General features: G+C 44.2%; 1 protein-coding gene across 1 annotated transcript in view; it reads left to right on the top strand.

Annotated features, from left to right (window-relative positions):
• MAMLD1 (mastermind like domain containing 1) overlaps positions 1-22,805 on the top strand; it is a 139,783-nt gene that overhangs the window by 67,750 nt on the left and 49,228 nt on the right. Inside the window, exons 2-3 of the mRNA XM_023202185.2 lie at positions 5,452-5,610; positions 22,342-22,416. Of these exons, the coding sequence (XP_023057953.1) occupies positions 5,515-5,610; positions 22,342-22,416 (171 nt within the window). The 5' untranslated portion in view covers positions 5,452-5,514. The remainder of the gene's footprint in view (positions 1-5,451; positions 5,611-22,341; positions 22,417-22,805) is intronic.

Here is a 22,805-nt window from a genome sequence, read left to right as displayed (position 1 = left end):
TAGATTTATGGGTTTATGGGCCAGGCACGGTGGCTCACGCCTGTAATCCCAGCACTTTGGGAGGCTGAGGCAAGCGAATCACTTGAGGTCAGGAGTTCCAGACCAACCTAGCCAATGTGGCAAAACCCCATCTCTCCCAAAAATACAAAAATTAGCTGGGCGTGGTGTAATCTCGGCTACCTGGGCACCTGTAATCCCAGCTACCCAGGAAGCTGAGGCAGGAGAATCGCTTGACCTGGGAGGTGGAGGTTGCAGTGAACTGAGATCGCACCACTTAGCTCCAGCCTGGGCGACAGAGCAAGACTCCATCTAAAAAATATATATATATATGAATTTATTTCTGAATTCTCAAGTCTATTCCATTGGTCTATATGTCTATACTTACACCAGTGCTACATTGTTTTGATTACTATTGCTTCATGGTAAGTCTTAAAATCAGGATGTGAGTCTTCTCATTTTTCAATATTGTTTTGAGGTGATCAAATGATTTTCAGTCTTTGCCTGTTAACATAGCATATTATGGTAATATGGTGGTATATATGATTAACATGGATTGACTTCTGCATATTGAACTACCCTTGCACACCAAGAATAAACTCAACTTGATCATGGTGTATAAATCTTTTTTTATAAATTGCTGAAACTTCCTTAAGGATTTTTGTTTCTATATTCATGGGAAATATTGGTCTGCAGGGTTTTTTTGTTTTCTTGCTTGTACAGTGTTTGTCTTTGCTGTCAAGGTAATACAATCAGTTGGGAGGTGTTCCCTCTTCTCTTTTCTGTAGGATATTATGTAGAATTGGTGCTAATTCTTCTTTAAACAACTAATATAATTCTTTAGTGAGGTCATCTGGGCTTAAAGTTTTCATTTCAGATTTTTAAATTATGAATTTGATTTCTTTCATAATTATATAGCCATTCAGATTATTTCATATTGGGTACATTTTGGCAGTTTGCGCTTTTATAATGATTGGTCCATTTCATCTAAGTTTTCAGATTTGTATGTGTACATAGTAGTAGTCCCTTATTATCCTTTTCATGTCTGCAGTCTATAGTAGTAGCTCCCTTTCATTCAGAGTATTGATAATTTGCATCTTCCCTTTTTCCTTTGTCAGTCTTGCTAGAGAGTTGTACATTTTATTAATTTTATTAAAGAACTAGATTTGTATTGGGTTTCTCTATTGTTTTTCTCTCTTTAATATTATTATGTTTATTGATACAAATATTTGTACATCTTTATGCAGTACATATGATATTGTGTTAAATGCATAGACTGTGAAAGTATCAAGTTAGGGTACTTGGGGTGTCCATTGTCACTAATATTTATCATTTCTATGTGTTGGGAACATTGCAAGTCCTCTCTTCTAGCTATTTTGAAATATGCAATACATTGTTGTTAGCTATAGTCACCATATACTCTGCTATCAAACTGCTTTCAGTATTATTGATTTTGATTATTAACTCTGCTATCAAACTGCTTTCAGTATTATTGATTTTGATTATTATTTTCTTCCTTCTGCTTGCTTTGGGTTTATTTTATTCTTATTCTTGTAGATTCCTTAAGTGGAAGCTTAGATTATTAATTTTAGATTTTCCCTCATTTCTAACACAAAAATTTAGTTTTATGGGTTATCATCTCAGCACAGCTTTACCTGTGTCCCACAAATTTTGGTACATTGTATTTTCACTTTCATTCAGTTCAGTGTAGTTTTTATTTCTTGTAAGACCTCATTAACCCATGAATTTGTTTTAAAGCATGCTTTTTAATTTCTAAGTGTTTGTAGATTTTCATGTTGTCTCTCTGTTATTGTTTTCCAATTTGATTCCATCATAAAGAAAACATCATTTATTATTTGAATTCTTTTAATATTTTGCAGATTGTTTTATGACTGAAACTATGTCTATATTGGTATATATTTCTTGGGTGTTTGAAGTAATGTAAATTATATTCTTTTCGGGTGGAGCAATCTATACGTTTTATTTAGGCCTTATTGAAACCTGTCATTGGGCTCTTCTACATCTTGCTGATTTTCTCTGTAGTTGTTCTATCAGTTGTTGAGAGAGGGTGTTGAAGTCCCCATCTATAAATGTGAATTTTTCTATTTCTCCATTCAGTTCTAAAAACGTTTGCTTCCTGTATTTGCAGGTCTTCTGTTTAAAGCATACACATTTAGGAGTACTATGTCTTATTGGTGGATTGACACTTTCAGCATTATGTAATGTCCCTATCTGTCCCTGGTATTTTATTTTATTATTATGTTTTTGCTCTGAAGTCTACTTTATCTGATATCACTAGAGCCACCTCTCTTACTTTTTAAAATTAGTATTTGCATGGTGTGTTTTTTTCCATCATTTTACTTTCAGCCTTTCTAAATCATTATATCTGAGGCGAGCACCTTGCAACAGCATATCATTGGATCATGTTATCTTCTTTGCCAATTTCTGTCTTTTAATTGGTATGTTTAGACCATTTTCATTTATTGTATTTATTGATAAATTAGTGCTTAGTTCTGCCAATTTATTTTTGTTTTCTGTTTGGTCTCTGGTTTTTTGTTTTTCTATTTTCTTTTTTCTGACGTCCTATGGGTTACTCGAACAATGTTTAGAATTCCATTTGTTTCGTATATAGCATTTTTGAATCTATCTTTTTGTATAGTATTTTAAGGGATCGCTCTAGGTATTACATTATATATATACCTAACTTATAATAATCTACTGATGTCAACATTTTACCAGTTTCAGTGTAGAAACCCTACCTCTCCTTTCACCCCTTTACTCTCCTCTATTTATAATGTAATTGTGTTAAATATTCCTTCCACATACTCTTAACAGACACATCAGACAATGTTATAATTCATGCTTTAACCTTCAAACATAATTTGGAAAACTCAAGAGAAGGAAAGTCCATTATATTTACCCATAATTTTTTCTCTTTCCATTGGTCTTTATTCCTTTCTAATGTTTAATATTCTTTCTTTTATCATTCCTTTTCTGCTTAGAGAATTTTCTTTAGATATTCTCTTACTAGAGGCATGTTGTTGACTAATTTTGTTAGTGTCTCTTGATCTGAGAATGTCTTGATCTCCCTTTCATGTCTGAAGTGTATTTTCACTGAGTATAGGGTTCTGGGTTGACAGTTCCCTTTATTCAGCACTTGAAAAATATTATACTACTTCCTTCTGGAATCCATGGTTTATGACCAAAATTTCACTCTCATTCAAATTATTTTTCTTCTATAGGTAAGGTATCATTTCTCTTTCACTGCATTCAAGGCTTTTCTCTTCATATTTCAGAAATTTCGTTATTACAGGTCTTGGAGTGGATTTCTTTATATTTATACTGTTTGAGGTTCACTCAGCTTCTTTAATTTCCAGATTTATGTCTTTTGTCAAATTTTGGGAGTTTTCAGCAATTATTTCTTTGAATAGTTTTTTTTTTTTTTTTTGGTCTCATTCTCTTTCTCATCTCCTTCTGGAACTCCAGTGACATGAAAGTTAGATCTTTTGTTTGTAATCCTACATGTCCTTGAGTCTATGTTAATTTTTTTTCCAGGATATCTTCTCTCTGTTGTTCAGATTGGTCATTTCTATTGTTCTATCTTAATTCCTTCCTCTGTTCTTACCATTCTCTTCTTAATTAGATTCACTGAATTTATTTCCATTATTGTATTTTTCATTTCTAAAATTTCCATATGGTTCTTTTTTATATGTTCTATTTCTCTGCTGAGAATTCTGATTACTTTGCTGAGACTTTCTGTATTTTTTTCATTTGCTTCCAAGCATGGTTGTAATTGTTGGTTGAAGCACTTTAATGATTACTGCTTTAAAATCCTTGTCAGGGAATTCTGACGTCTGTGTCATCTTACTGTTGGCATCTGCCGATAATATTTTCCATTCTGTTTGGTATCTTACTGGTTCTTGGTATGGCAAGTGCTTTGCTACTGAAACTTGGGCAGTTTGAATATTGCATTATAAGACTGGATCTTATTTAAATTTTCTGTTGTAGCTGACTTCCCCTGACACTGCTCTGGCAGGGAAGGGGGGCACCATCTTATTCTTCATTGACATCAGGGAGGGCAGAGCTACTCATTACTGCTGGGCAGTGGTGAGGATTCCAACTCCCCACTAGGCTTTTTCTGATACTACTCTAGTGGGGATGGGGAAGGGCACCTCATTGCTGCTATGTGGGGGTGGAGTCTAGGCTCCTCATTTGGCTTTTGTTGATGGAATATAATGGGACTGCATTTTCTTCTGTGGTGTTTGGCTGGAGTAGAGCAGTCATTGTCTAAGAGTTTTCTGTCTTGCTAGGCTACCTCTTTCCTGGTCTTTTGGCTAGAAAGAGCAGGCTTTTGTTGGGGCTTCTTTGTTAGTGCCCATTGGCATTCTGGGTTTCTGGCTTCTTCAGCTCCAAGTCTGGTATATGTGAGGCAAAAGCAAAATCCAGAGAACTCGTCACTGCATCATTGCTCAGGTCCCATGGTCCCTAACCAGTATACTTTTTTCTTTCCACCTTTTAATGTCTTATTTTGTTTGTTTTATATATAATGTCCAGAGGTTTTAGTGATACTCAGTGAGAGAATGGGGAAAAGTACTTCTCCATCTTTCCAGAGGCAGAGGTTTGGACATTGAGATTTTAGAGCCTGATGCTGTACTGCCAATATGGCAGTTTATGGGAAGGTTTATGGGAAGTAGAGCTGTCCTTATATATTAGTGTCTTAGCGGAGCTCTTATTTCGTGTTTACATCATGAAAAACGAAAAGAAATGAAACTTTACCTGGGTTTGCATATGTCTGCTTATCTGTCATGGAGAAGCAGCCATGATCATAGCCTGCTCAGTCAGTTTCCTGTAAATCAGTGCACCAGGGTTTCATGAGCCCCTTTCAATATCCATTGTTCCCTTCCTGTGTCTGTCAGGCTTTGAACTGTTAGCTCACTTGGCTGTATCCTAACAGTGCCACAGTTGGTCGCTGCTTCTTCTATGAACCATAAGACTTACTCTAGTGGAACTGAAGAGGCCCTAAGCCATCACTTAATTTAGCCACAATGTTTTCATATAAAGAAATTGCATCTCATAGACCAGAGGAAGCTTTCCCTGGATCCCACTGCATATCACACAAAAGCAAATCCAGACCTAGGACCCAGATACCATGCCTGTAGGCCCAGTGTTGTTTTAGTCACATGAAGCTGCTCTTCCATCCACCCCTCTGCCTTCCAGTGAACTTTGTTCTTTCCTCTGGTCAAGGACTGTCATTTTATCCCAGCCAACTGTCTCACAGAAATGCCTCTCATCCTTGGGGGTTGGGGTGCTCAATGAGGGTGGTGGGTGGGAAGAAGGGAAAAGGAATGTGGCTGACTCCACACAAACCTGTCTTCAGAGTGAAAGTCTGTGATTCACGGGGTCAATGGTCTCATCTTCATATCTGAAAGACAGTGTACTTTTTGTCTCCCTAAGCCCTGTGTCTAGGTCGTTTGGGAAACGCCTTGGAGAGTCAAGAATAAAATTGCAGGTCAAACAATGGATGACTGGAAAAGTCGGCTTGTAATCAAGAGCATGCTTCCCCATTTCGCCATGGTGGGAAATCGTCAGGAGCCCAGAAAGCTCCAGGAATCGGTCAGACAATGGGCCATGGGGGGAGGGGGGTGTTGAATGCTTCTAATCTTAAACTTGAATGTAAGATGTGTTATTGAAATTTTCTGTGCAAACTTGGTGGCAGGGTTCCAACTCAAAATATAAAGAACTCAAATGTGATCTAGAAGAGATCTAGGAGATGAGCTGATCCCACCCCTTGTGGGTTTCTAGAAGAGCTGGAAATACAACCTAAGGCTCCATATGGACTCCCAGTCTAGTAGTGATCACTGCATTGCACTCTTTCAATAAGAAAAATGAGGAAGGCTGAGGAGAGGGAAGACGAGCTTACTTTTTCTCTTAATAGAAGCCAGTCAGAATGGCAAGCACTAGATATATTGCATGAGCTTCCTAGTATGACTGAGAACAAAAAGCTAGTGAGTAGGGCACAGAGAGGGCTTCCCGTTCAACTTTCTGGCCCTATTGTCCTTTTAAAAATTCATCTGACACACTTCTACTTTCCTCTCTGGGAACTCAGACATCATCCAAGTGTTCTGAAACTCAGGATTAGGGATTCCAGTGGTAGTTCTAGGAGCAGGAAGATGATAGAAGGGACTATGAGAGCCATTGACTAGTTTAATTTGACAATAAAAGCCGGCAATACCACCAATCTACCAAGATTAGCTCTGTTAGCAGGAATTGCAGCAAACACAATAGCTATTATCTCAGGGTATTAGGGCCACAGAGGAGTGGCTTGCTTAATCTCTGAAATTAATAGAGCAGAGAGGAAATGGCTCTTATAGAGCCGTGGGTCGGCTTCCTTCCTTTTCATAGAACTGGAAGCCCTGGGCTCTGAGGTAATGCCATTTCACATAACTAGAGGGCCTGTCTTCTCCAATTCCCAGGGCAATCCACTTTCAGCAAGTCAGCTTTCTATTTATTTTAGAATTGTGATATGTGCACAGATGTGGAAGGAGGCGATTGAAATCTTGTTTTCTCTTTGTTTCCTCATTGTCAACCACCAACAGTGTATTGAGAATGTGCTATCAAGTTGAGCATGTAGACATTTACAGAACTGTTTACTGCAGTCCCCAGTTCTCACAGAGATTGCAATCAGGTGGGATGGCAGAGATAGAGGCATTACTTGACCAGTAGCCTGTCCAAATTTCCAGGCCTTAGGCCTCTTCTAGAAAGAAATCTCTAACCTCCATTCTAATTACCCTTTATATTTCATGCTTCTTTTTTATGATCAGCAATTGAGTCAGTAAAGGAAAACCTAATAATGCTCCCAGAGTCCATGATCAGTTTTAGCATGACTTTAAATTTCTCTTTTGTTTCCCACTTGTTTTCCATTCACTTGGGCCAAACTGTAGGAGAAAGGGTTGATGCACTATGGATGCAGGGGTCCTCTTCCCCTTCTCCCCAACTCCACCAACACTCTTAAAAAGTGTGACCAGTAAGTAACTGCTTTGGTTTTGATCAGTGCACAGTTGAATGCACAGATTCCAGTGGGGGCTGTCCTTAGGATAGGTCCTTGGAGTGGCCATCTGTGCGTTTACTCTGGAGAAGTTGTCATTGCTTACCTCATTTCCGGGCTTGGCTTCTCTTTGCAGATGGCCTTTAGAGCCCTTTGTAAGCTTTGTCAAAAATTCACATTCATTGCTCTAGAGTCACACTTTGGACTTGATCAAGATCAGCCCTCTGCCTCCTTTATGCCACACCTCATTCTCTGAAAGAGTTTTCTGTTGGGTTCTGAGTGGCTTGACTCTTTCTAAAACTTCAAGCTGTCCTAGACCAAGAATTCACCCCAGTTGAGGAGATCAAAGAATTTTAAAAATTTGTCTCAGGCTCCAAAAGCAACTCTCTCAGATGGTCTTCTTCACAGTTGAAACAGCATTGGATGACACTGAGAGAGCTCACTCCTTCGGCTGGACGTGACAGGTGCTGCTGTACGGTATCCTTGTAGTCTCAGAAAGGTACCCAGTGCTAATATGAAACTTCTGCACACACTGAGAATCTCAGCGTCTGGGTGCTTGTGGACTGAGGTTAACCAAATAAAAGCAGTATGGCCTGTGAGTCCGCCAAGAAACCTGCTGTCCAAACAAGTTACTATAAGGCCTGGAAGGTGAATGGCCGAAGTAGGTCCTTTGCAAGAGCTGGGCTTGCATTTCCAGGGTGTAGCCTTAGCTGGATCTCAGATGTTTCATTGTTTGCTCTCCTTCTGACACTTCATAACAGCCAGGGATGACTCCCTGAACCCTAGTCCCAAGAAACCCTGTGCATCTGGAAGCATATTTCTTGCACCACTCTCCCTCATCCTGAAAGCATCGCTAAGAGAGATTTGCTTCAGGCATTCAGCTTGACTGGTTCTCTTGTTCTTTCCCAGAAAACAATCAAACAAACAAACAAACAAAAAAAGTGTTTCAAATCAAACTTAAAAGAAACTGATACCAGTCCCAGAGGAGAGTTCTCTTTAAGCAGTCCTTGAATTTACATGGAAATAATTGTGAGCTCCCTTGAAGGAAAACGCGCATCTCACGTAGCAGTTGTTTTTGGCCTAAGACTAGGGCTCAGAACACCAGGGTTTTAGTCTTGCAGCTACTCCTCACTAGCTATGGGGCTTTGTCCATCCTTTGCCCTCCCTGAGAACAAAGTTCAAATGAACCAAAAGTAAGAATAACCACCTTTAATTCAGCATTGACTAGGTGCTAGGCACTTTACTAAGCATTCGTGGGGCATTATCTCCTGTAATCCCCATGATAACGCTGGGAAGAAGAAGCTATTATTATCTCCAGGAAACCGAGACTCAGAGAGGTTAAGCAATTTGACCAAAGTCACAGATATAAGAAAGTGACAAACTCAGAGACCAGTGTCATCACCACTATACTCTAATGCATATTGAAAACTACAAAATGCTGAATACATATCAGGCAGGGGCCATCACCATAAGAAATCTCAGTAATGCAAGTACCTTTCCAGCATCGATTCATTCATTTAATAGTGTGACTGCTTAATGACTCTGGCGATCTGGGGAACAGAAGAGTTTGACTTTTTGAACATTTGAGACTCAGTGTGCTTGTCACATGCCATCTCTGTCTCAGTCTACACCTCACCGTAAGTGGCAAAGTTTCCTCCAGCTCGGAGCAGGCACCTATTCCCTTCATAAGGCAGCTCCCAGACAAAACGGGGGTGTGAAGGACATGAAATGTTCAGTTGGAGGAGGAAGGGGACACGGTGCTCTTTGCACATCTTCTGTGTTCAGCCATTTAATGTTAAGAAGCGATTCACTCTACAGATTACAATGGGATGCTGTGCCCAGTATTTCTTCTGAGCTTCCCAACCAGTCAGTGGTTAGGCAGGGCTGGGGGATTATTATTATTCTCCTTCTTTATGGATAAAGAGAATAAAGTCTGAGAAATTTAGTGACTTTCAGAAGGATGGCCATCCAGAAGGTGGGGCGCTACATCAAGGGTCCTCATTTGGATGGCCCCAAGTGCAGTGTGCTTTCAGTCTATAATAATGACGAAAAACAACCCCTCAGCCCACATCCTTCTCACCTCTAAATGCAAGTGGGGCTGAAGAAGGGGGAGAGAGGAGCCCTCAGTGTAACAGGGTATGTGGACATTTGGATGGCTACAAAAGTACTGGCCCCATTCTATCGGTCATTTTTCTTTAGACCGGTGACCTCAGGCATACCCAGTAGGAGGAGCTCTAGTCACCTCCTCCCTTGGTGTGTATGTGATGGGGTTCAAGATTTGTGCCCATCAGCTTTGGAGGCATATACTTCTTGCAAAAAAAAAGTGCTGGACTCAGGAAGGAGACCTCAGACTTGATCCACGGTTGGAGAAAGCTCTTTGTGAGACTTTGAGCAGGTTTCTTTCTTCTTGAGGTCAGAGGGCACGGGTATGAGCTCTAAGGGCTTGTCTATCTCTGGCCTCCTGCTACGTTTCCAGGGTCCCTTCTCTGTGCCCAGCCCTGTGCTAGATCTTGAGCCCCAGGAATTCATAGTCTAGGGGCAAATTATTCCCAGGCTTCCTCCACTGGGAACAAATCTATCTTACTCTGTAGTTCTTGGTGAAACCTGGAAGCAAGTGGTTGAGCGTCTTTCTTGTGCAAGGTACTTTGTGCACATTAGCTCATTTGCTTCTGTGTCACAGAGATTGAAATTTCCACTTCCCCAGGGTGGAGACTGAGACTCAGAAAGGATGGAGACTTTCCCAATGTGACACAGGCAGGAAGTTGTAAATTCAGATCTCAAACTCAGGTGCCCTGCAGCCAAAGCTCTTCCTACCCTGATGCTTTCCACTCCCAGATTAGAAGCTCAGGTATCTCCAGGGCCTTCTGCAGGCCAGACACTGTTCTCATTGCCTTTCATTCCAGTGGCAGAGACAGCCCATAAACAGGTAAAGAGTAGACGCACATTTACTTCATTCCGGTAGCTCTCTGGGACCTTCTGACTGACCAGCGTTGTCCACTGCCAAGCCTGGCAGAAAGCTAGGCTGCTTTAAAACCCCATGCAGGGGCAGTCAGCTGGGAGCAGAGGGAGTTGTCGAAACAGCTCCCTTAGAAGCCTCAAGCGAAAACCCAGATTCAGAGGTTTGAGTCTTTGCCAGCATCCCCTACTTCATACAGGCTGAAGGCACGGCACAGGTGCAAATCTGGCCCCGAGAGGGGAGCTCGTGTGTATGGGCCCGCTTCCAAGACTCAGGTGATCCCAGGGGCCAGTTAATCTAGAGGCAACTGTCCCTGCCACTTACTGAGAACTTGCATGAGCCTCTGGGCCTCAGTCTCCACATCAGTAAAGTAGGGTTAATAACTGCTGTTTGCCTGCATCAGGGTTTCTGGGATGGTGATGAACAAGGTATGGTTGTGCACGTGTTCCAAACCACACAGGGCATGGTCCTAAACCACACACTGCCGTGAGCACTTTTTTTTTAATGATCAGAGGTTGGCATTGGCTCAGAGGATTTTTGCCATCAGAAGGGTAATGGGAAATGTGTGTCCTGACCCCTGAGGATCCCACAGTCTCATCAGCAGCTCCACTGCACTGAGGAGACCTGAATCTGTAATGTAGCAGTGAGCATTCTGGGTCAAGGGCTGCAGTGTGTATGTGCCTTTCTACTTTGGGGATCCTCCCCGTGGAGCACATAGCTGTTCGCTCCCTTTGCTCCCTCCTCCTTCTCCTGCAGTAAGGGCTCTTTCCTGTTCCAGACACCCAACTGGGGCGAGAAGCCAGGCAGAGGCCTTGCGTTCACACAGACCTTTTTCGCAAGAACTGAGCACTGCTCAGCTTGCAGGGCACCACTGGGCTTGGCATCTGGGTCCTGCCTAGGTAGCCTGGCCTGGCAAACCAGTGACCTGCAAATCACAGTCTCTTTGAAGGGAGGGTGTTGGTGAGAGGAGCTCCGTCTTTCAGCTGGCTTATGCAGGCACCTGGGAGCATGACACTGCCTATTTCTGAACTTCTAGGAGCCCGTGCTGGCCTCAACTGCATTCCTGCCTAGCTCTTTCCCACAGTTTCCTTGACATGAGGCCCAAGGTAACAGGGTTCTGTAGGTGGAACTGCCCCAGGAAGGAGAAGGATGCTGTTGAACTCCAGGACAGAGTTGAGGCTCAGAAGTGTGCACATTTCTAGGGAGTATGCAGACCCGGGGGCCAGCCCTGTGGGTGTGGGCCTGGGGTTCCTCAAACTCTGGGCTGGCCTGTGTAGGCTGAGGCCTCTTGCTTTTACTGAGAATCCACAGCTGGAAAGCCCAGTGTTTCTCTTTTTACAGATAGATATTTGGGTTATAAGCTACCCCTGGGGTGCTGCATTCCAGACTTCTGGGGAGGAGGGACATGAGCTTCTAAGATTTGGGCAACAAATTTTGATTTCCGCAGTTGATATAGAATAATTTGTTGGAAACCTTCCTCCTCCCCTTTTGTTTTTCCTTTCCCTCCCCTTCCTTCCTGCCTTTCCCTTCTCCTCCTCGTCTCCCTCCTCCCTTCTCACCAGATCGCCAACCGTTAAATTCCAAAGTTAGAAAGGCAAGCATCAGCCACAGGGAAGTGGATCTGACCACTGGGCACTCAAACCCAAGGCCAAGGCATGTCGCTGTTGTCATTGCCTCCCTCTCTCTTGCTCCGGGCCTCCTCAGCACAGGCCTGTCTTTGTCTGCCTCCCTCCAGTGCTGTAGGTTTCCATCGCCCTCTCGAGTCCCCATCCAGAGGTAGGGCTGGCATAGGTACTCGCTTGCTCAATCACTGCCCTGACCCTGAGAGCTCCTGCTTCTATGTCCCTGGAGCTGTGGCTCAGTAGATGGCATATAGTCAATGCTCAATAAGATGCAGCTGCTGTTCATCTTGGGCAGAAGTCCCTTAGAAATCACGTAGGCCACCCACATTGCTGGACACAAGAGAAGGCCAGTGTCATACAGAGGGGAAGGGGTGCATCTAAAAGTCGTTGTCTCTAGGCCTTATATAGGAAATGGGAAGAGAACAGAGTTATTTGCAGAGTACCATTTTCTCCAGTGGTTCATTCACATCTGCAGATGCCAGCTGAGCCCTGTCACGAGGCTTTGGGGTTACCAAGATGAATAGGAAACTACCTGGCCTTCAGAGAGTTACGTGATGGAGGTGGGAAATGCATAGACCTAACATGGCAGCCTCAAGGTTGGCCATAGCACCTAGGATGGGGATGGAAGGGGTAGAAGGTGAGACTATTATCATAGAGATCCTTGAGGGCCTGAGGGTGGAGGGTATGCTTTAATCCACTAGCCCATACAAATTGTTCAACAATGTACAAGAATATAACGGCAAGGCCCAAGGGAATTCTGGAGGGGATGATGTTTCTCTCCTCTCATTGGAAGCTTCGGAGCACCTGAGAACAGGTGCACAATGAGAAGTTAAACAACTTTTGGAACTGCTGGATCACTTGCACGGTTTAGAAATGGTCATCTTACTTGCACTATGGAAGAAATCTTTGCGTTTTTCTGCTCCAGAAAGGTTGCCCACCCACTCTCCTGTGAACAATGGGCCTACATGGCCCCCTGCAGTGTGAGGAGGGCAACTTGGAAAGAACTTATTTCCTTCCAAGAAGATGCTCAGTTCATGCTCTAGGTCAGAGGTCGGCAAACCACAGCCTGTGAGCTAAATCCAGCCCACAGGCTGTTTTGTAAATAAACTTTTATTAGCACACAGTCACACCCAGTCATTAACATATTGTCTACTACACAGGGCTTCAACAGAGACCGCATGGCCTGCAAAGCCTAAGATATTTACTACCTGGGCTATCACAGAAGAAGTTTGCCAACACTTGGTCTGTATCACTGGGCATTTGGTTCATTTGTTTACCCTAATACATGGTACCCATTTCAGGTAGAATTACAGGCCCTCATGAGGCCACGTGTTTAGCTTCCCCTCCTGTGCCAAAGCTGGCCCCAACTCCACACTCCCAGTTCCACCCTTCTCAAAAGTTTTTGCCCCTAAAACTGTCCCTTTTCCTTCCAATTCTCCTTCCATCAGCATCCAGAGAGATCTTTTTCAAAGAGATGAAGCCAATCCTTCCTCTGCTTAAGCCCCCCGATGGCTTCCCTGCAAACAAAATACAATCCAACCCACTTCCCATAGCCTGCAAGACCCTCTGCAAACTCACGACTACTTCCCTGATGCATTGTGTGACAGGCACACTGGCTGCCTGCCCGTCACTGGAACAGTCCAAAAGCCACACCCTAGAACCTTCCCACTTGCTGCCCTCCTGCCTGGAGTGCTCTGCCCCCAGTCCTTCTCCTGGCCTGCCATTCTATCACATCACTAGTTTTTATATCACATCACTAATTTTTCAGTCTTTGAAAGAATACTGCACATACTCTTATCTTGTTCTTGTTGTTCACTTATCGTTTGTCCCACTAGAATTCCAGCTCCTTCTCTCTGGTTCCCCACTTCTCTCCCTGGCCTGTGCTCATTCTCATGGAGGTGTCTGTTCTGGGCCCCCTAGGCAGCCCTGCCTGCCCTTTACTGTCAGATGCCTTCATCTCTGTAGGGCAGGGGAGCCCAGTGCCACTCTGTAGGTGCTTCTTTTCCTATAATAAGCTTCAGGCCCTAAAGTTGTCTAGCATTAGGGCTGCCCATGTGATGCTGTCAGCAAAGCTAAACATTTTCTTGCCTCTTTTCCTCCCTCAAGTCAAGCCCTTAGAGTTTAAAACAATGAACTTGGCCTACATAAAATACCTCCAGGAAGTCAGTCCTCAAACACCAATTCCCAACATCTGCTTTCTGAATATATGGCTTCAAACAGCTAAGTGTAGAGCATCTAACTGCTGTCCATCCTTTTGTTTTTTTTTAGCCACGTGACATCTAAGGAACTTAGAAAATGCCTTGCCCTTTCCTGTAGTTAAATTTGACATAAAATTACTTTATTGGCAGCATATTAACAAACAAAAATCTCCTGTGTTTTTCCCGGTAATTCAGTTTCAATTTTCCAGGTAAGAAAAAGATAATTATGAATGACTCTGAGGAGACAGACTGTTTTGAGGTTTCCGTTAATAACACATTCAGAGCGAACCTTCTTCCTCTGTCCCAGTCAGTGGTGTGCTGATGACAGAGTGGTACAACCAGAATGAAATATACTGTGGGAGCTCACCCTGATCCCAACACCCTCATCAACACCATCACCACCATCACTATTGCTACCAGCACCACCACCACCACCCTCACTTACACCACCACGACCTCCACCACCACTACCCTCACCTTCACTACCACCACCACCCTTTAAATCAACACCATTACCACCATCACCATTGCTACCACCATCCCCCCATCCTAGTTGCCACCACCACATCCACCACCATTACCACCACCACCATCGTCACACCACCATTACCTCCGTCATTACTACCTCCATCACGTCTACCATTACCATGATTACTATCACCATTCCTTCTATTACCACCACCCTACCACTTCTGTCTCTCTATCTCTCTCATGTACGTGCACATGGTTATATGACACTTTTCATGATGCAATCATAGACACTGTCCACATGCAGTAAAATAAGTACATGTTTTTAAATTGTCAGTATTTGCAATATAGAACTTACTCTTGTTGCTATGTGCTTTGGGACTGTGGAACATCAACATGCGTTTATGGCCAAAATTGAATTAGGATTCATAAGAAAGGGCTATATCTCCAAATGCGCACTTTTATAAAAGATAAGTTTGCATGAGGGATCTTTCACTTCATAAAAGGATATACTGAGGATTTCCTTTCAGTGACGAATTTTTGCTGCATTTTATTATGATTTGGTTTACAAAAGTTAGCCTTTCACACAGCTGTTCAGGAGCGCAGCCAATGACTAAAGGCAGATCTGCCTTGAATAGCAAATGCTGCTGAGTAAACCATGTTACAGGCTATTTTAGGACCACAAAGAATGTGTTTGCATTTTCAAGAGTAGAAAGAGAGATCGTATTTATTTGGTATCTACACTATGCCACTCGCTATGCTAATTACATTTCTAAGCTCATGTAATCCTTACAAGAAATTTACGAAGGCTTTACTTTCCCCATTTTGTAGGTAAGAAAACAGGCTCATGGAGGGAAAAATGACTTACCCAAGGTAACCATCAATTAGAGACAAGGTTTAAACAGACCATGAGGGCTCAGGGCCTACCTCAAGCCCTCTAATCACCCTACACTGCTAAGTTATTCTATCAGAATTTGTCATGCAGAAGGTCTTCTTCTTCTTCCTCCTCCTCCTCCTCCTCCTCTTCTTCTTTTTCTCCTTCCTCTTCCTCCTCCTCCTCCTCTTCTTCTTCTTCTTCTTCTTCTTTTTGTATAATCAAATTATCCATTTGCCTACAAAGCCTATAATGTGCAAGGAGTGTGTAGTGGTCCAGTCAGTGTACCCTGGCACTTGAGAGCTCATTAAGGGCCCAGTAGGATCAGCAAATTCTCAGCAGCCAAGCTACCCTAATGTATATCATAAAACTACAATAGGAGATTTCTTCTCTGAGGTCACTGCTACCTGGCACTATCCTGTGATGTACAGTTTGGAAAACCTTGGGTCAAATACAATGGTCCCTACAGGCAAGTCAAAATGTTGTGGTTGAAACTAAAAGTGATTTTTTATCCTCAGTCTAAGTGTGAAGTGCTGAAATGATCTGCCTTTCCTTTAGCACCCCAGAATTACCTCTGGGTTCATTCAGGGAAGGCTGGCTTACTGCTGAGGTGTCCACACATCCACCACTATACATGCCTGGGGTTCTTGGGGTTCTGCTACCTGGGCTGAACTCTGGACCCCTGAGTGCCAAACTCTGCTCTGCCACTATCTATATGACTTTTAGTAAGCCACCAGCAACTCATTCGCCTCAGTTTACCCATGTGTAACAAGGACCCTGAGCAAAGCCCTGCCTACCTCCTAGGATTATTGTTAGAATCAAAGGATGATGAATGAGAAAGTACACTGTCCACTGAAAGGGCCTGGGATTTTATAAAGGCCTGTAGTTGGTAACACCAAGACTTGGATCTGAAGGTCTAGAAAAGTACAACATCCTGAGAATCTATGTGGATCCCTTTAGCCTACTGTGAGTGCATGAACATGATATACCCCCCATACAGCCCTAAAAAGTCTTTGCTACTAGAAGCTGCATCCTGTATGTGTATAAAAATGCAGAACCAACCTCCCAGGTACACACCCCTTGCACAGGCAGTCTCTGCTGAGTTGTTGTGCAGATACGTCTCTTGCTGATTCTGGTCATATTGTTCCCAAAGATGGATCTAGAGGGATTTCCCGCATGGCTGAATAGATGGGGAGCATACGATGAGCTCACCTTTTCAGGGTTCCAAATATAGAGCTGAACCGGAGGGGCTGGGAGGCAGAAGAGTGGGTGCAGCAGAGTAGGCTTACGGAAGACAAAGCCTTCAGAAAAGTTTCTTGCCCGAGGCAAATGCAGTCCATGCTAGAAGGCACATTCCCAGCCAGGAAGAGAGTGCAACGTCCTCTCCAACTCAAATGGCAGTGACCAATGGGTCTTCCCAAACTCTGTCATAGGATATTAGGGCTTTACCAAGCACTGATCAGGTTGCAGTTTTTGACGGGAAAGGGCACTTGGCCTTGAGAAGGTACAGAAGCCAACTCCCTGGTCACTGCATTTGTTCATGCTTTTTCCCTTGGCCCTCAGCCTCTGGATGCCATCATTTGGCCTGGAGATAGGAAAAGTGTTGCCTACATCTACCTCTGGTACTAGCAAAGGTCATGGTACAGTGTGGTGTGGACCAGCAGCAGGAACAGAAAGGTGCTTCTCTAAGGAAGCTGCAGAGATTTCTCTGCCAGTCTGGAGATCAGCTTTGGGTCCCAGCTCTCCCTGCTGCTCTTCCATATGCCTCCAATGATGCAAGTTTCCAAGAAGACCCAGGCTGTGAAAAACAGTGTGACGGCTCCTCAAAAAGTTAGTTCAACATAAAATTGCTCCATGACCTAGCAATTCTACTCCTTGGTATACACCCAAAAGAACCAAAAACAAGTGTTCAACAAAAACTTGTATGCTAATGTTCACAGCAACACTATTCACAATAGCCAAAAGACAGACAGAAACAACCCAAATGTCCATCAGATGAATGGACTGACAAAGTGTGGCACATCCACACAATGGAATATTATTTGGTTAATTTCATGAATCACATGAAAGTTAATTTCATGAATCACAAAAGGAATGGAGTGCTGAGGCATGCCACAACGTGGATGAGCCCAGAAAACATGATGCTGGGTGAAATAAGCCAGGCACAAAAAGCCACATACTGTATGATCCCATTTATATGAAATATTCATAATAAGCACATTCATAGAAACAGAAGGTAGATAAATGTGTTGCCAAGAGCTGGGGGAGGGGGGTTTCCATTTGGGATGATGAAAAAGTTGTGGAACTAGATAGTGGTGATAGTTGCACAACATTGTGAATGTCCTAAATGCTCCTGAATTGTATGCTTTTAAAAAGTTAATTTCATGCTATGTCAATTTTACCTCAATTTAAAAAGAGAGGACCTAGACCATGGGAAGAGTCTTTAAACTGACTCCTTATCCCACATTCCCTCCAAGCCTCAGCTGCTCTGATGCCAAGATTCTCGTGGCATCAGAGCTCACCAGCCTGGCTCTAAATCTACAAAGTGGGGTCGATATCTCTGCAGGCTAAAAGTTGGCACTCAGGAGCGAAAGTGTGCTTATTCAGTAAGCGTGTGACCCCTCTGCTGAGCTACGGAGGCATGTTCTCGACATACATTGTTTTAAATGTGGCCATTGATAGCAGCATCTCTCTTTGGTGTGTCCTAGCAGGAAGAGATCATAGACAGGATGCCCCTCTAGAATGTTCTGAACTTATCAGGTGTCCCTGGAATCTTCTCCCACCTACACAGCAGTTGAATTTCTCAAGCAGGGAAATTTTCTGCATGGTCTGAAGCTTGTTGCCATTTTATTTAGCCTACTGTTGGAGCACAGAGAGAGGTAAGGTCACCTCTGGCCTAAGCTTCAAAGTTCATCCCTCAAGCCTTCTAAGGCCCAGTACCTGATTTTGTTTTAATTTTACATTCTGTTTCATAAGAGGACTCCAGATTATATAAGCTTCAGTCCCAACACTAGAGACCCAAACACCTTAGTACAGGGAAGAAAGCTCTGATTAACCAGCAACTGTTTTTTTTTTTTTCCCTCTTTATTCTTTCCAGCTCTACTGAGGTATAACTGACAGATTAAAAATGTGTAATATTTAAGGTGGACAATGTGATGATTTGATATACATATATATTGTGAAATGATTACCACAATCAAGTTACTCAATGCATCCATCCATAACTTCATCTAGTTCTGTTTGTTTCTGAACTCATAGAACTTTTTTAAAATCATAGAAACAGTAGAAAGGTGGTTACTGAGAGTTTCAGGGGGCGGGGTGTGACATGGGGAGATGTCAGTCAGTGGGTACAAATTCTCAGTTATAGGATGCATAAATTTGGGCAATCTAATGTACAGCACTGTGGCTATATTTAATAATACTGTACTGCATATTTGAAATTTACCATAAGGGCAGATCTTAAATGTTCTCGTAGCGACTAGTTTTCTATTTGCCCCATTTAAACTACTCTAGTTGGTGTCCTGGCAATGACGAGGCCTGTCACCTTGTTTCCTGACCTTGCCACTGCAATCCAAATGGGGTCGGTTTCTATCATGCCAGGAAAGGAGGGGGAGGCTGCGTGGGTCCCGCAGGTGTGTCTCCTGACTGCCCCTTCCTGGCGGTCTGTCACTGTGTGTTCCCCAGGAGGCCCTGGACCAAAGGCCTTTTCATCTCAGTACCCCGATTTCTAACCTCATAAGGTTACGCTGAAGATGAAAGGAATTGATGTAGTTAAAAGGGCTGAAGCAGGGGCTTGGTAACTGGTTGTTCTTGTTATTTCCCCTGCTTGTAGAGGAAGTTGGTATAGTCTCTCTCTCTTTCTCTAGCTCTAGCCCTCCTTCAACCATTTCCCTATCATCTGAATGCCATCTTGGCCCATTTCCTCCAAGCCCCCCTTCTGATTGAGGACAGGGCTCTGGAGGCTGACAAACCCAAGTTCACTCCCTGGTTCTACCACTTTTTAGCCAGCCACATGCCCTTAAGCAAGTGACACTCCCTCTCTTCAACTGGGCAGCCTCATCTGTACAATGAGGGTGGGGGTGATCATATTAGTACTAACTTCCTTGAGTCACTGGGAGCATTAAGGTAAAGCCTAAAATGCGTTTGGCACTGTGCCTGTCACTTAGTAAGTATTCCAAAGTCATTCTTGAAGTCTACTTATAAATCAGATCTCCCTTACTAAAACAAAAGGAAATGGAGAAAGGGAAGAAAGGAGAAAGACGGGAATAAGGAAGGAAGAGAGAGAGGGAGGAAGGAAGGAAGGAAGACAGGCAGGCAAGACTCTAATCTTTGCTCCTTGTTCTCTCTAGCCACTCATACTCAAGTTCCAGCCCCTACCAATTTGGAGATGATTCCCTGATAAACCTCTACACTACAGACAGCTCTGTTCTTCATTTCTAAGATGAGGATGATAATGGGAATATCTTTCTCATAGAGTTGTAAAGATAACTATGTGAATGCATACAAAGTGCTTAGTACCACAATAGTCATTTGTGTCTTGTGATTTCAGTAGTTTTGGGCAGAGGATTGTGTGCCCTGGTCAGAGTGCCCACAGGCAAGGTTGCCACTCATCTGATGGGGCCAATCCAACAGACTGGGAGCCCAGAAACAGACTTCCATGTTCAATCCCATGTCCTTCTCTTGGGAAGGCACTCCCACTCCAAAACACAAAACCACTGGGTTTATCTGGGCCACCCTGATGAAAGTCACACTCCCCTGAACAAAGATCCTCACCATAAGGGCACCTGGGTCATCCTGCTCTGTGAAGTACTGAAAGAGTGAGGCAGGAAATGGAGTGACTGCTTCCAGAAGTGGAATTACCTCAAGTCATATCAATTCTCTTCGGAAGAGCCCCTTGGGTTTGTAGAGTTCTTTAAGGTCTGAGGGACGGTGGAGAGGCAGGTCCCAAGGAGTGCTAGTGCAGAAGTAACATACTATGGCAGCCTGGCATGGGTCAGATCATAAGGGGAGCCAGCAAGGGCATAGAGGCAGGACTAGCAGGGCCTGGCTGTAAGAAGAGATATTGCTACTGCATTCACACAGTCCCAGTCAGAAGTCTTAGAGATTATCTGGAGGGAGAGCTGTGGCTACCCTATATAGTACGTGATTTCCACACAGCCCAAACTACCCTAATTAGTAATGACCCAGAACCTGATTATTTCTAGCTCTCAGATTAGCAGTGGCTCCTTATTGCCCAAACTTGGCTCTGCCAGGTGTCCTGTCCCTAAAATGCACCAGTAGCCCCTCTAAAAACCCACTTGGCTCATCAGGGCCCAGTCCAGGGCCCTCCCCACCTATCCCATTCCTAATCCCATCAGCATTAGCAAGAAGCCCGCCACTGCCTCAGGGACCTGGCATCAGGAGACTCAGCCAGGATGGTGGCACCTGTGAGAGGATCTACAGGTAGCCATGCCCAGATAGCCAGAGACCAGGTGGCAATGGGGAAGAGCATAAGTGCCCCCTGTCCAATAGGCCCTCATCAGCCAAATCTGGGGCCTCAGTTTGGGCTTTGTGGTGTGAAGGTACCACCACCCAAATGGGCCTGGAGCCACCAGCGTGGCTGCCCTCCTTCTCCCTGGGTGGCCGTGGAGGAGAGTTTACACTTGCAGCATTCCTGGGTGGTCCTTCTGTGCATGGGCTCTAGGTGGAGGTGTGGAAAGCTGAGGACAGGGGCAGGCACAGTCCAGGGCAGCCTAGAGATATTTACATCATGATGATGGGATTTGACAGCCCACTTGCCTGTGCGGCATCTGGACCCCAGCGGCTTGCAGAGCATTTGGGGGTTACTGCTTGAAAGTGTTTTCCACTGGTCTTGTCACTCCCTAGGTGAAGGAAAGTCTGGCTTTTGTAGGAACTGCCCGGGTCCCTGGTGGAGTATTTCTTTTCTCACCTCTGAATTATTCTGCCTCTTTAGAGCATTGTAGAAAAGGGGTGTTTTCTTGGTTCATTGGCCACATGGCATGGCTGCATCCTGGTGACATTTTCCCAGCATCAGATGGTTGGAGACTGCAATGAGGAGGCTCCACACAATTCATAGTCTTCAGCCAGCCCCCTTGCTGAAGTGCTGCATGGGACAGAGAAGGCCAAACCAATTGGATAGGGACTCAATGGAAGCCACACATGGAGTCTTTGTTTTGTGGTCCAGTACTTACTGTGGTTGCCCTGCTCCCATTGACCTGGACCATCCACCTTACCATCTGCCCCTCCTCCCAAGAAAGGGAAGCTTCCTGTTCTTGGAGTTGGCACTAGGAACCACCCTCAGTGGCTTAAACAGATTTATTTTAACTATGAGGTAGTGCACTAGATGAACATCATTTCACAATGCAGCCATACCTAAGACCCTAGGACAGGCCAGACCTGGTGGTTGGGGCAGGATTGGGCCACAGCTGGAGGACTGAAAGTGGGATCTCAGCCTCAGTTACAGAAGCACTCTCTGATGGCCAGGCAGCACTGCTGTGGGGGGCTTTGTCATCGGAAAATAGGAGTCCATGATCTCTAGAAGGTTGGAAGCACCATGGTGAGATAGGATGTGTGTCCAAGAGTTAAACTGGTTTGGAGTTCTCTTTTAACACAATCATCACCACCCCTTCCTTTGGTCTATGCTGGACTTTGACCATAAAAAACCAAACCTGAAATTGGGATCCCTGCAGCGACTGGTGAGGCACCTAGGAGAGGGTTGGTTTGGGTCCCATATGACTGACACACAGCAGAACAAATACTGGCTTGGGTACCAAATCAACCAACCCTCTCTTAGGCTTGTTAAGGCCCCATTCAGGATAGTTGCCTCGAGGTGGTTGGAGAGCTGGCAGCCTTTCTGGTGACTGGTGACTTGGTAGTACTCTCTAATAGAATATGTCAATAAGCACAGCTCATTTGACCAGAATTGTAGGCCACCTTTCTTGATCCAACAAGTGCAGACCTGCTACTCTCAGGATTCACATTGCTAGTCTCCCGCACCCCACCCTGGACCCCACAGTCTATGTTCAAGTAATTCCCTATTTAAATGTCATGGATGTATTTGGGGAAGCTCATAATTTGATTTAAGTAACAGTCTGATCTGTGCCTCTCACTGAGCTGGTGCAGGTAATACTTTCTTTAAGAGTGTGTGCAAGTAGCTCTCCTCAGCCTACTCTCACCCCCAGGGAAAGAAGCCCTCGTGGATGGAGGAAGAAGATTTATCTTTTCTCTACAAGAGCAGCCCAGGAAGAAAGCACCAGGTAAGCATAAGCTTACCAAAGCTGGGACCCATTCACTTTACAGTGGGGAAACTGAGGACCCGAGTATGAAAGGGACCTGCAAGAGATCACACCACAAGGTCCTTTAGAGGCAAAGTCCAGGGAGAAGTGAGAAGGTTGGGCTTAAATGATCTCTGCCCTGTGGCCCTATTGGCCTCCAACCTCGGTTCTGCCTCCACTTCTCCCTTTGCCTGTGTGATTTTGGGCTTGTTAGCCAAATTCAGGCAAAATACAGATTAAGCTTGTGAACCTGGGTCCAGCAGAAACGGGGTCATCTGGATTGGGACAGGGCCCTCTCCTTTGACCTTCAGCTTCTATTACAGCTGCTTCCTCTATAGGTCAGCCTCACCAAATCCATCCAGATGTTTCTC

The sequence above is a fragment of the Piliocolobus tephrosceles genome, chromosome 12 (assembly GCF_002776525.5).
Source record: "Piliocolobus tephrosceles isolate RC106 chromosome 12, ASM277652v3, whole genome shotgun sequence".
Lineage (NCBI taxonomy): Eukaryota > Metazoa > Chordata > Mammalia > Primates > Cercopithecidae > Piliocolobus > Piliocolobus tephrosceles.
Note: the sequence above shows the minus strand (reverse complement) of the source record. Positions and strands in the feature narration are given on the sequence as shown.